The sequence below is a fragment of the Chrysemys picta genome, chromosome 23 (assembly GCF_011386835.1).
Source record: "Chrysemys picta bellii isolate R12L10 chromosome 23, ASM1138683v2, whole genome shotgun sequence".
Taxonomy (NCBI): Eukaryota; Metazoa; Chordata; order Testudines; family Emydidae; genus Chrysemys; species Chrysemys picta.
Genome location: NC_088813.1, coordinates 919935 through 934369, shown reverse-complemented (window position 1 = coordinate 934369; position 14435 = coordinate 919935). Strand labels below are relative to the sequence as shown.

Genomic DNA, 14435 nt, shown 5'->3' with positions numbered 1-14435 from the left:
AAATGCTTTCCAGGCTTCATAAAGATCCAGAACTGTTCGCCCTGCACCCTGGAGACAGAGGTTAAGTTCGTTCAGGTGAGCAGTGATATCAGTTAGGAACATGAGCTTACACAGCCATTTGTCATCATCCAGTTCGGGGTAGTTTTGTTCTTTTTCCGACAAAAAGGCCCTGATTGCCTCAAAACAGTTTACAAAGCGCACCAAAACCTTGCCACGACTTAGCCACCGAATGTTGCTGTGAAGTGGGATGTCGTTATAAGCACCGTCCATCTCTTCTAGCAGTGCTTGAAATTGTCTGTGAGTCAAAGCAGATCGAGCAACAAGGAAATTCACAATTCGCACCACTGTATTCATCACATTATTAAGCTCTGAATTAGAAATGTTTGCACACAGGTTTTCTTGATGGATGATACAGTGAAATTTGACTGTCGGCTGGGCAATTTGATCTTCAAGTAACTTTACAAATCCCTTCTGTTTTCCAACCATGGCAGGAGCACCATCTGTTGTCACACAAAATATTTTTCTGATGTCAACTCCTCGTTCTTCAAAATGGTTTACAAAACTTTCCAGTATATCTTCCCCCTTTGTTGCACCATGCAGGGGTTTTAGGCAACAAAGTTCCTCTTGGATTTCATCGAAAGCACAGTATCTTGCAACAATTGCCAAATGTGGAACGTCATTTATATCCACGCTCTCATCAACTGCAACACTAAACACTGCTGTGTCTTTCAATGCAGTCGTCTGTTTTCCTTAATGTTTTCTGCCATTTCACTTATGCGTCTCTCAACTGTTCTGACAGAGATGGGCAGTTCTTTTATTCTAGATATGATTGTATCTTTATTTGGCAAATCATTGAACAAAATCTCTGAACTGCTGAGAAAAACTTCTTTTATATATTCCCCATCTGCAAATGGCTTTCCGTTTTTTGCAATGGACTGTGTAATCTTGTAACTTCCTTCTGTGGCTTGATTTTTACTTACACTTAAGCTTTTAAAAACACTGCTTTGCTTCTCATAGGCTGTTACTGCCTTTTTGATTGATTCAGTCTTGTCTGCTTCATCAAGAAAGGTTTTCTCGTGCTTCGTTTCAAAATGTCGTCAAACACTTGATGTGCGACAAACAACACCTTCATAACAGAAAGCACAAATAGCATGGTCCTTCTTTTCAATAAATCCAAATGCATCTGTCCAAGCAGGCTGAAATGATCGGACATCTAGCTTCGTTTTCTTAGGAGCTGCCATTTTGTCAAATGTTCCCTTCAACTCTCAGTGGGGAAAAAAAATGGCAATAGAAGGCAGGCACAAGGTCCAAGGCAGTGTGGTCTAAGATAAGCAATTTTAAGATGGGGTGCTGAGCTGCACCCCATCTTGCCTGGCGTGCAACCCTCACTGTCCCAGGCTGGGGACAGTGGACCACAGCAGGGAGGCTGAAGAGGACTGATCCAAGGTCAGGAGCAGAGCCCAGGGTGGCCTGCTGGGACTCCAGGCCCAAAAGCAGGCTGAGCAAAGGCTGGAAACCAAGATTGGCAGCTGAGGTGAGTGGAGTAGGTGGCTGGTAGGCCTGAGCAGGGCTGGAGGCCTGGACCCTGTCTGCAAGAGAGCCTCCAACCGGAAGCAAGGTGAGTGGAGCTGCGCGGTAGAGACCCCTGCTGGCGAGGGGCCAACAGCCAGAACCCCAGAGCAGCGACTGGCTCGGCCTGCCGCCACTCTGGGGTTTCTGCCCCCAGCTCCTGCCAGCTGAGGTCTCAGCCCGCTGCCAGCCTGGGGTTCCTTCACCCAGGCCGGCAGCAGGTGCTGAGTGGGACCAGTGGCGGGACCCGGCTGGCAAGGGGCCAGCAGCGGGAACTCCAGAGCGGGGCGGGCTGAGCGGCTCAGCCCAACACCCGCTCTGGGGTTTCGGCTGCAGGCTCCTGCCAGCCGGGGTCTTAGCCCGCTGCCAGCCTGAGGTTCCTTCCCCCCAGGCCAGCAGCGGGTGCTGAGTTGGACCCGCGGGGACCCTGGCTGGCAGGAGCCGGCAGCGGGAACTCCAGAGCGGAGCGGGCTGAGCGGCTCAGCCCGCCGCGGCTCTGGAGTTTTCACTGGTGGCTCCTGCCAGCCGGGGTCTCAGTCCGCTGCCAGCCTGGGGTTCCTTCCCCCCAGGCCAGCAGCGGGTGCTGAGTTGGACCCGCGGGGACCCTGGCTGGCAGGAGCCGGCAGCGGGAACTCCAGAGTGGAGCGGGCTGAGCGGCTCAGCCCGCCGCGGCTCTGGAGTTTTCACTGGTGGCTCCTGCCAGCCGGGGTCTCAGTCCGCTGCCAACCTGGGGTTCCTTCCCCCCAGGCCAGCAGCGGGTGCTGAGTTGGACCCGTGGCGGGTCCTGCAGCGGGTCCCGCAGGAGCCGGCAGCTGGCAGCGGGTCCCGCAGGAGCCGGCAGCGGGAACTCCAGAGTGGCGGCGGGGCTGAGCGGCTCAGCCCACACCGCGTGCCAACTTTGGCATGCGTGCCGTAGGTTGCTGACCCCTGATCTAAACATTCCAGTTCCTTATTTGCATTTCTGGAGTTTCTTGTATCTATAGCGCCTAATTATTTTTTATTAGGGATTTTGCAAATTCAGAGTTTTCTCCTGCAGAAGTAATTATGGTCTTTGGAGCTTTTCAAAATTTCACACTAAGTGACATAGGAGACTAAATCCCCATCAATGGGGACCAACTTGCCCATATTCCACCATCTTTCAAATTCATTCCCCCCATTTTCTAGGACTTTCACCCTTCATCAAACTATGGGCAGACTCATAGCCCACTCTGCATGGTTGCATGCACTATTATTCTGGAGTCCAATACCTTCAAATAACTCTCCATACCAATGAAAACTACAAGAATATTGTAAAAAGCAACAGAGGGTCCTATGGCACCTTTGAGACTAACAGAAGTATTGGGAGCATAAGCTTTCGTGGGTAAGAACCTCACTTCTTCAGGTGCAAGACATATTGTTATTCTAGTTGCAGGCTTTGTTGTGCTTCATAGCTTGGACGTAATTAAGAAATGGGCCCAAAGGATTGCCATATTAGAACTTTATTCTTGAATTACTTAGCATAAGGAGCAATGCTATAATTGTTTGGGAGATACATGCAGTACACCAGTAGATCTCAAACTTTTGTACTGGTGATCCCTTTCACATAGCAAGCCTCTGAGTGAGACTCCCCTTATAAATTAAAAACACTTTTTAATATATTTAACACCGTTATAAGTGCTAGATACAAAGCAGGGTGTAGGGTGGAGGCTGACAGCTTGCGACCCCCCATGTAATAACCTTGCGACCCCCTGAGGGATCCCAGCCCCTGGTTTGGGAACCCCTGCGGTACACAATATTTTTCCTTTGCCACTTTTGAACTGCCTTTCCTTCTTCTGTAAACCTAAGATCTGATACAAATACATTGTTTATAATGCACTATGAACAATTATTCAAAAATTAAATTTGAAACTGATAGACTATTAAAATAATTTAAATTAAGAGAAAGAGCTCTATGTAAGCTTGCAAGCTTGTCTCTTTTTCCAGTAGAAGTTAGTCCAATAAAAGATATTACCTCATCCACCTTGTCTTTCTATACAAAAAATACTAAGTAATACTTATTTGCTGCCAAATTGGAAAGTCAAACTACTGAACTGGTGGAAGTCAGTGGCAACACATCTGGAACAAGAGTTTGCTGAAGCGCCAGACCAGCTTTTGACAACCATAGACTCTTCTCCGGGTACAGAGAGACTATTTTCTTCATTGCAATTTATTCCACTAGTTCAGTTCAATGACTAGCTCATTTAAAAGTTAAGAAACCAACTGGGAGTTGAAAAAAGCAGGAAAGCTTGTTTTCCTTTTCCAATTTATGAACAAAAACTAGGTATCAGAGAATGAGATGTACTATTCTAAGATCTTGAAGGTGAGATCCATGAGGGGACTTGGGCATTGCAATGTTGAGTGTCACAGTGTCTAACTTTTATGAGCCTAGAAAATCACAGGAACCACACAACGATCCACAAAGCTGAGTTAGATGCCTAGGCTCCCTATACAATGAATGCGGAGAGATAGGTGCTTAAGAAAGTGATCCACAAAAGTCAGTATGCTAGGTGAGAAGCTGCCTAAGCTCGCCAATAGGAGATGCCAAGAAGAGGAGGATGTGCTAAGCCCTGCCCCTCTCACAAAGACAGGCATGTAAGTCCAGGTTGCAGGAAGACACCTAATTCTGTTTAGCAATCCATGAACAGGAACCCACCCCAGAGTCAGACAGCTTAGGTGCCCAAGGCACCTAAGGAGTCTTGCAGGACTCCACACAAGACGGGGAGGCATGGTGTGTGGTGGGTTAATAATGAAAGAGTGATTGGAGCAGGGACAACTGGATGAGAGACAAAGAATATGACTCTGCAGTCCAATGTTAGGGCACCCACCTGAAAGGTGGGAGACCCCATGTCCAATCCCCCTGCTTCAAACACTCTTTCATTATTTACTTACAGTGCAACAGCTTCAACAGGAAAGTGAAGGAGCCCCATGTCAGAATATCCCATAGCTCAATTGTTAGAGCACTCTCTAGAGAGGTGGGAGACCCTTGTTCAAATCTTCTCTCCCCTCTGCCTGGGGTAGGAAATAAGCCTATGACTCCCACAACCCAGGTGAGTACTCTAACCACTGGGCAGAAGGTTATAAGGTGGGTGGCAGCCACATGACCAGCAGGATTAAATTGGGACCTGATCCACCAGGTGTGCTTAGTGAGTGAGTTTAGGCAGTTACAGGGTTCAGCAAAAATTCTGTGGATCACAAATGGAACTTAGCTGCCTAAACCAGAGATTTAGACACCTAAGTACCTTCACAGATCACACCCACACTGACCAGAAATAATCAGTTCAATTACAAATTATACTTCTTTTGCTTAGTTATTCAGTTTTAAAGGAAAAACGTGTTTTGATAAACTTTCTTATGTTTCCAGCACATTTAAAGGTAGTTTTATTTAATAAAGTTAAAACGCTGTTTTTGTGCACTTTTAATTGAATTTCCATCCAAATAAAGGTTGACACAAATAAATGTTTATTAAATAAGAAATGTGTCATTCACCATTTTCTAAAATTAATAAATTAAGAATTTGAATAAGTGTAAGAAGTTAAGCTATATAATTGATTAAATAAATGTGTACAGATATAACAGCCTCCTGGTTAGTAAAAGGCACCACATTTAGTGCAAAGGCTACATTTAGTTGCAAATAAACCGGTTTTAATGGTTATCAACCTTTTTTTAAGGAAAAAGGAACTAAAAAGTACAAATGCAAAACATGATTCAAATCAATTATTTTAAATACCTTTGATTTAAATCAAACCACCCTGGATTTGGAATAAAATAAAGTTATTGCTGGTAAAGCCTGCAAGTGACAAAAATTGGTGGAGAGGCAAACAACGATAAGGACACATCCAAGAAGTGGAAGCTTGGACAAATGACCAGGGAGGAGTATAAAAATATTGCTCAGGCATGCAGAAGTGAAATCAGGAAGGCCAAATCACACTTGGGAGTTGCAGCTAGCAAGAGATGTTAAGAGTAACAAGAAGGGTTTCTTCAGGTATGTTAGCAACAAGAAGAAAGTCAAGGAAAGTGTGGGCCCCTTACTGAATGAGAGAGGCAACCTAGTTACAGAGGATGTGGAAAAAGCTAATGTACTCAATGATTTTTTTGCCTCTGTCTTCACGCACAAGGTCAGCTTCCAGACTGCTGCACTGGGCAGCACAGTATGGGGAGAAGGTGACCAGCCCTCTGTGGAGAAAGAAGTGGTTCAGGACTATTCAGAAAAACTGGGCGAGCACAAGTCCATGGGGCCGGATGTGCTGCATCTGAGGGTGCTAAAGGAGTTGCCGGATGTGATTGCAGAGCCATTGGCCATTATCTTTGAAAACTCATGGCGATCGGGGGAGGTCCCGGATGACTGGAAAAAGGCTAATGTAGTGCCCATCTTTAAAAAAGAGAAGGAGGAGGATCCGGGGAACTACAGGCCCGTCAGCCTTACCTCAGTCCCTGGAAAAATCATGGAGCAGGTCCTCAAGTAATCAATTCTGAAGCACTTAGAGGAGAGGAAAGTGATCAGGAACAGTCAGCATGGATTCACCAAGGGCAAGTCATGCCCGACTAACCCAATTGCCTTCTATGAGGAGATAACTGGATCTGTGGATGAGGGGAAAGCAGTGGATGTGTTATTCCTTGATTTTAGCAAAGCTTTTGATACGGTCTCCCACAGTATTCTTGCCAGCAAGTTAAAGAAGTATGGGCTGGATGAATGGACTATAAGGTGGATAGAAAGCTGGCTAGATTATCGGGCTCAATGGGTAGTCATCAACGGCTCCATGTCTAGTTGGCAGCCGGTTTCAAGCGGAGTGCCCCAAGGGTCGGTCCTGGGGCCGATTTTGTTCAATATCTTCATTAATGATCTGGAGGATGGTGTGGACTGCACTCTCAGCAAGTCTGCAGATGACACTAAACTGGGAGAAGTTGTAGATACGCTGGAGGGTAGGGATAGGATAGAGGGACCTAGACAAATTAGAGGATTGGGCCAAAAGAAACCTGATGAGGTTCAACAAGGACAACTGCAGAGTCCTGCACTTAGGACGGAAGAATCCCATTCACTCCTACAGACTAGGGACCAAGTGGCTAGGCAGCAGTTCTGCAGAAAAAGACCTAAGGGTTACAGTGGACAAGAATCTGGATACGAGTCAACAATGTGCCCTTGTTGCCAAGAAGGCTAACGGCATTTTGGGCTCTATAGGTAGGGGCATTGCCAGCAGATTGAGGGACGTGATCGTTCCCCTCTATTCGACATTGGTGAGGCCTCATCTGGACTACTGTGTCCAGTTTTGGGCCCCACACTACAAGAAGGATGTGGAAAGAGTCCAGCGGAGGGCAACAAAAATGATTAGGGGGCTGGAGCACATGACTTATGAGAAGAGGCTGAGGGAACTGGGATTGTTTAGTCTGCAGAAGAGAAAAATGAGGGGGGATTTGATAGCTGCTTTCAACTACCTGAAAGGGGGTTCCAAAGAGGATGGATCTAGACTGTTCTCAGTGGTAGCAGACGACAGAACAAGGAGTAATGGTCTCAAGTTGCAGTGGGGGAGGTTTAGGTTGGATATTAGGAAAAACTTTTTCACTAGGAGGGTGGTGAAACACTGGAATGGGTTACCTAGGGAGGTGGTGGAATCTCCTTCCTTAGAGGTTTTTAAGGTCAGGCTTGACAAAGCCCTGGCTTTGATTTAGTTGGGATTAGGTCCTGCTTTGAGCAGGGGGTTGGACTAGATGACCTCTGAGGTCCCTTCCAACCCTGATATTCTATGGTTCTATGATACATTGACTAAGACAGTAAATGCAATCCTTGTGTTAGCCAATATATTTTTCTAGAAGGCTTTGTACATTTTGTATTTACGCAAAGCTGTATAGCTATGAACCAAACTCCCAGCATGCTTTTGTACTTACGCTAAGCTTATGGTGAACTGTATATAACCTTTGTTCTTTATGTATGCTGAACTTGTCAGGAGTAAGATGTGTTCTGTTAAGGATTGTTATATATGAATTGTTGGTAAGTATCGTTAGTATAAAAATTTATGTCACTATGGGCTGCTGCTACTTGTACTCTACAGTTCATCAAAAACAACAAGGAGTCTGGTGGCACCTTAAAGACTAACAGATTTATTTGGGCATAAGCTTTCGTGGGTAAAAACCTCACTTCTTCAGATGCATGTTCTACAGTTCATGAACATCTGGAAAGTTATGGTGTCTGGTTGGTATAGATGTCTTTTGTATGCTGAAAAATAGATATGAAACTAGATAAGGAAAAGGGTGTAAGGTATATTAATCTTCTACTTGCTGTAAACAAATGGACAAAAACATGTCAGATTAACTCACACTTTGGAGCAGACACAGATGATGTGAGCTGTGATTGCTGTGAGACCACTTCCCAGAGATTGATAACGTACGACCCTCTCCTGTGCTGATTTTTCTGTTTAATAAACTGATTGAGTTATCTGACATATCATTAATCATTAATGAAAAACGAACCCTAAAAATTGGAAACAGAAGCAGGGAAATAATACTTTCCCTACTTCTGCTTGATACTACTTCTGTCAACATTCGTGAGATCATCACGGAATACCAGGTCCAGTTCTTCCGTCAACCTAGCTACTGCCTCTTGGAGAGGTGGATTCACTACAGCGAAGGGAGAACCCCTCGCATCACTGTGGTGATTGTCTACAGCTATGCTGCTGTAGCATTTTAAGTGTAGACGTACCCTAAGTACTATGTAACTGAGGACCAGTGGCTGGATGTTTGAAAAAGGATGTCAGATACTGTTGACAGAAATGCACATGTGGTCAAACTGTTATTGCTCCTTGATAGAAGACACTTCAATATTAGATTAAATGTATTTTTCATTTAAATGTCACATTAATAAGCTTTTATGAGCATTTAGAGGAATAATAAACAGGAGCTGCTGCTGCTGCTAGACTAATGATAGTAATAAGATTGTAAAGACTGATAGGGTTTCCAGTTTAAATTTCTTCCAGTTTTAAGAAATATATATTTTTTAAAAACTGTGTGCACTATACCCCGAGAACAAACGGATATTCAAAATGGACAAAAAAGTACCTCCATACTCACCAAGGAAACAACTAATGTGAACAGCCAGGCATAAATGAAGAAGTAGTCTCCCCCTATTTTAATAATGTAAAGCAGAAGAGAGGTCACAGGCAACAGAATACACTGAGTCACGATAAACTTCTTGATGGCATCCTTAAAAAAAAATCCCAGTGTCTGTAAAGAAAGAACATTAGTGATATTCATATTGTAGATAGCTAAGTGGTACTGTGGGTTAATGAACTGGTTTTTCACCTAATGTTCAAAAATTATTCTAGGTTATAAGTGAGAGGAATACAATGGAGCAACACAGCAAAGGCAACAATTAAATTTTGAAAGAACAGTTACTTACCTTTCAGGAACTATGGTTCTTCAAGATGTATTCTCTACATGGATTCCACTCTGGTGCACATGCATCCATGAATACCATATAGGATTCTCTTAATCAGCAGTATCCAATGGAGCTGCACTTGCACCACAAATGTCCTTGCACCCCCGCCCCCCACTCAAAGACAAAAAGAGTAGAGTGAGCCCAAATAAAATGGCAATTTTTCATAATATTTTTATGAAGCCTATGTGTGCCTCAGCTTCCCTCTGTACTTTCCATTGCTATCCATGTGGGGGAGTGCAGGGGTGCGGAGTTGAAGTCGGCTCTCAGGGCAGCACAGCAGATATGAGGTGTTTGCGTCGCTTTGCTGTCTGGGCCACAATGAACAGATCCATAAGGAATCGGATGGAACCTTCTGAAAGTGACCCATATCAGTGCATAATTCCCAAGAGAAAATGGGAAACCACAATGACCAAAATACTCAGTCAATCACCATGAGAAAGGTGGTTTTTCCCACCACCTCTCAGCAGGGAAGCTGAGAAGAGACCAGCTCAGAAACAAAAGACAGAGAGGTGACTGGCAGGGGATTAAAAGTGGTTTCTCAAAAAGGCTGGCTGCTCTCATGTGGGACTGACAAAAGGGTCAGAGACAAAAGCAATAATGGAACCCATTACAGCTTGGCTAATGGATTACTCTGGCTTGGACAGATGGACACAAATTTTATTTCTCTGTGCTAAACTAAGGACTTCCAATGTTGTATTTCAGTTAACTAATAAATCCTACTCTATTTTGAAAAGACTGCTTGATGTTACCGCAAGTATTTGCTGAGGTGAATTAGGCCCTGAAGAGTGCACAAGCCTCTAATTAGGAGTCTATCATAGTTGGATTTGCTGGCAAAGCTCAGTGTGAAATAGGAGTGCTTGAGGCCAGAAGCTCAGGCTCTGAGTGGGTGAGGCTGCAAGGCCTATTCTGAAGGAAGAAAGTGAAACCCCTTGGGACTCTATTACTGAAGGGATTTCTCCAAGAAACTGTTTAAAAGCTTGGGCATAGTATCAATCCCATGGATCTGTGACACTTGTTTTTTCTAAGTCGGTGCGTGCAGGCCTCTTTCAAACAATGGTGTGCTGTTTGGCTTCCCTCTAGTTTTAACAGAGATTGGGAAAGAAAACTGGAAGGTGAATCAGCTGATTTAAATGAAAATGTAAAACTTTTTAAAGAAAGAATTTCGAATGAGGCTAAGAGTTACACGGTGTTCCACAAAGATTAATTAAGGTGAACCAAACATGAATTTCCTCTACTCTCCATGCTTATATTATGTAGTTTTCATAGACAAGTGGCATAAAGAGCAGGCTCTGAGGGGATCAGAAGGAGGACACATCAAACCAGTAATACTATGCTGAGGTCCCAGAAAGGAGGGGGCTCCCAGACTGGGAGAAGTACATAAATGAGCTTCTTGAGGAATCTAACAATTGTAGGGTAGGAAAATATGCTATGACCCTGAACAGGTGGATGATGTGCCCATATTGCTGCTAACTATACCCTTTATGGATAGCCCTGAATGTTTTAGGGCAAGCAGACAGACCAGAATAACAGAAACCAGGGCTTCCAAGGGAGATGGGGATGTCCATTAGAGATTTTACTACTATATATCGAAGTGTTCTGGACTTACGTAGAATAGCTTCATTCGATGACCGCTAGCTAGCCAGCATCCAGGCTGCCAGATATAATGATGCTAGATCTGGGTGTAAGATACGACCTCCATTTTTGTGAATCCATACTGGGAAGAATAGGTGTGATCTACAGCTGTATCGACAGATTTATCAGATGAGAGTAACAGAACTGTCTAAGTCAAGCTGGAACTATCATAATCACTGAGACTGAATCCTGTCCAAGTTTCCTCAGGACGCTTGGTATTAAATGGGATTGTTGGTTAGGCATACATGAACTCTGGTGTACATGAGGTGAGGAAGGCATATGACAGGGATCCTGAAGCAGAACATCCAGCACTTCTTGTTCTGGAATGTGGCAAATAGGGAGGCCCCAAAACCTACCCACAAAAGATACTCCGCACAATTGAGTTTCACAGTTAGCTTGTGGTTGTCTGATCTAGCTATCCTAGCTGATCCAATGGGGCATTTTGTAAGCTTGGGGATGCAAAGCCACAGGTTAGATTTGAAGACCAATGCACCAGCATAATGACTTCTTGACAGAGCCAAGTTGATCATACTCCTCCCCACCATTGCTGTTATATTGTCCATCATCACTTGGATTGTGGATCCCTGAAGCAAGGGTTGAAATGCCACACATACTAGATGTATGGCTCTGAGCTCTAGGACATTAATGTGGAGAGAATATCGGGGGAGAGGGGGAGAGAAAAGGAGAGACACAAGAAGCACAGAAGGGTCTAAAGGTGGTCCAGATGAGCTCCCCATCTGAGTGTGTGGCATCCGTCATCAACTTCTTGGCAGGTGCTGCTCGATTTGGGACAAGGTGTTGCAGTTCGTAGCAAAGCTTACTGCGGAATAAAAGAGAAGAGAGAAGATCTGTAGTATGTGAGGGGCAGCTAGTGGCCTGAACATCTATGCAAAAGTTGCTCTAGATGCATCTGGTACAATGGAATGTTCAACGTCTGCTTTCACTATGATGGACACGGCTTTGTGGTTCCAGTCTTCAGGAATATCCAGGGAGGGCCAAATGAACACTGAGGACCAGCAAACACCCCATGGACGTGAAGATTCTATGAGAAGTCCTCTCCCCATTAGATTGATGCTCACCACCTGAATGCTGGACCCAAGGACTACATGCACAGACTAATGGTATATAAAAGTGTAACTGGCTCTCCAGGTAGATGCCTGACAAATCTCCTGCATAGCCAGGCTCTTGTTTGGCCCAGGAAGTTGAGCTATGATTTGCAACCTACAACTTACAACACAGACCTTCGATACAAATCCAAGTCAATTTTGCTCAAACTGTTCTGGATGCCTTTTGTCCCTTTTTTGGGGTTGCGGCAGAGGACAAAGACGTGGAGAATGTAAAGTCTTGAGTTCTAAGGCGGTAAAGTTTTAGGTTTCTCTGACAAAAGGGCACCTTATTACAAAACACTAGGAAAGAATCAAAGTTTCTGACATAGCACCACAAGATGATGGCTGCTACAAAGACTTCTGGAGATAGCAAGCAGACAGCAAATGCCTCACTGACTGAGAACGAAGAATGAGATGGGTGAGGAGTGAAGGAAAGTAAGGTCTACTCTCTAGCTTTTCCATTTCCTGGACTCTAGTGAGCAGAGGATGAGAGCCAATTAACTGGCTGAATAACAGTCTCAAGAAAAGAAGCTTGCCACTTGAGGTGATGTAGGATTAGACCACTTTCCAAGACATCTGGAGAAATCAAATCCAAGGCCTAGGGGAGTTCTGAATCTCTTCAAAAAATACTAAGCAGAAACAAATTCCAGACACTATAATAGAATTTGGAGGGGACTGCCTGCAGAACTTAAGTTGCCTGACCAAAGAAACCAAAAAATGTCAAGGAAACTTTCTCAAACCAGGGTTTGGTGAAGGTGAAGATTATCTAGGCCTTTGTCAACTACTGGGCCTTGAGACAGTAGATATGGAACTAGGGGGAAGGCAAGCAGATCCTGGGCTGACAGCATCAGCAATTCATAGAACCAACATCTAAAGGGAATCAATGATGATTATCTTTCCTCTACAACTTTCAGATTCCTCCAAATTCAGTAAAAAGGGGTCAGGAAAATTTACAAAGCTCTTCTTCCCTCTCCATTCCAAGGGATTAAAAAGGCATCCATTGTTCAAATGTCTCTGAACTCGCAACAAAATCACCATAAACTGGGTAGGCATTCTTGGCTGTGGAAAGCAGATCCAGGTTTGAAGAGCCCCATTTTCAGCAGAATGGCCATGTGGAACCTTTCCCTTGACAGGAATGCATTAGAAATGTAAGAACGTTACAAGATGAGCTGGTCTGAGGGAGGTAAAAATTGCTTCTACAAACTAGTACCTTGCTCCAAGTTCTGCTTTTCCTAAATAAGTAATCTACTATATATTGTCCAGTTGGATGAGTATTAGGGCAAATTGCATGGACTGGAGTTTGCAAAAAATCCATACATTTCTTTGCCTCCTTGGCCAGGTGCCCTAAGTCAACTCAAAGATAAACATTGCTCATTGGCTTTGGAAATGACTGACCAGTAAAAGTTGTGGAGAGGCACATTTTTGTTTAGATGCATGAGGCTTCCACAAGCCCACAGATTGCCTAAATGGGGCTAAGAAGGAAATTACTTTTCTCAGAGTGGATTATAAAGTCCATGACAGTAATTAACAGGGCTGACCTTTACACTTGATGACTCTGCCTGCCAAGAAGGATGGAGTATCTAGAAACTATCAGCAGCCATTGGTACAATATGCATCTTCTGAGAGCAAAATACTGTTGCTATGACAACCACTTTGAAGAATATACACAGAGCAGATGGTAGGGCAAGATAATAAATTGAAATATTCATGGTCCAGAGCAAACATCAGAGAACCTCTGCTTCATGAGAACATATTGTCCTGCAAAGGGGAAAAATGGGTCTGTGCTCTTTTTGCTTCTTTATGAAGATGAATGAAAGGCTGAAAGGGGTTTGGTGTTGAACTCACAACACTCTTCCCTCAGATGTTTCTCAGGCATTTAAGTGTGTGTGAAAGAAGTGAAATAAAACATGAAGTTTTAAGTATTTTGAACAGATGTCATCTCCCTTCTCAGTTAATTAGGTTCTGTTTCCGTAGTATCTGGCCCACAGGGAATTTCAGGAAAAAATTGCTAGGCTACACATGTAATTCTAATGTGTGAAACCAAGAAGATTTTGGGGAGCTGAGTGCGGGGGAGCAGAGAGTAGATGGGAAGAAAATTTTCAGGCCTTCTTTATACATCATAGTAAAAAAGCCTCAGTTATTTTTCATTTGTGAGTCACCTGTAGGTTGATGGAGGCAAAACAGTCTCCTGGTTCTACTGCAGTAAGGATGAAGTAACTGCTACCCTGGCTCTACTTGGAAATGTCTAGAAGTGACAAACAACTAGTTCAGTTACTTTAGGTCTAGCTTCGACTCAGTCCTCCTGGCTCCTGGGAAACTGCAAATAGAAATGAGAAAATCCCAGGGCATCTGGTACTGTGCTCTTGCAGATGAAGCAGATAAATTCTTTACAATATGAGAAAGCACTTTCCTGATTGATTTCCCAACTTTCAGCCTGTGTTAAACTGGAACTTTGTGGTGGGCTCTGGGCCCTACAGTCCCTCCCTGGAGAGATATAGTGCGGTGCAGACAGTTACAGACAAGGCTTCAAAGTCCACAGAAATAAATTGCCTATTATGATCTGGATAGGAATGTTTCCCTCTCACAGAAGCAAACCCTTTCTTCAGAGGAACTGGAAAGAATAAGGGCCAGGGAGGAAGGAAGGAACCAGGTCTGATTTACCCTGAGGAGGTACCCCTAGCTGA

General features: G+C 44.2%; 1 protein-coding gene and 1 long non-coding RNA gene across 7 annotated transcripts in view; both read right to left on the bottom strand.

Annotated features, from left to right (window-relative positions):
- Nucleotides 1-14435, bottom strand: part of ZMPSTE24 (zinc metallopeptidase STE24) — a 114257-nt gene that overhangs the window by 51511 nt on the left and 48311 nt on the right. For 5 of the 6 annotated variants that reach the window (XR_002889769.3, XM_005309379.4, XM_065576789.1 and 2 more), the window contains exon 5: nt 8647-8799. The exons of the other annotated variant lie outside the window; for it this stretch is intronic. Coding sequence is in view for 4 of the 5 variants with exons in the window: in XM_005309379.4 (XP_005309436.1) it covers nt 8647-8799 (153 nt within the window). In the remaining variant the exon portion in view is untranslated. The remainder of the gene's footprint in view (nt 1-8646; nt 8800-14435) is intronic. 6 annotated transcript variants of the gene reach the window in all.
- LOC135977221 (uncharacterized) lies at nt 7658-7991 on the bottom strand. Its single transcript, XR_010594560.1, has 2 exons — nt 7897-7991; nt 7658-7795 (listed from the first exon to the last, which is right to left on the bottom strand). It is a non-coding gene; the product is annotated as an uncharacterized LOC135977221 (long non-coding RNA).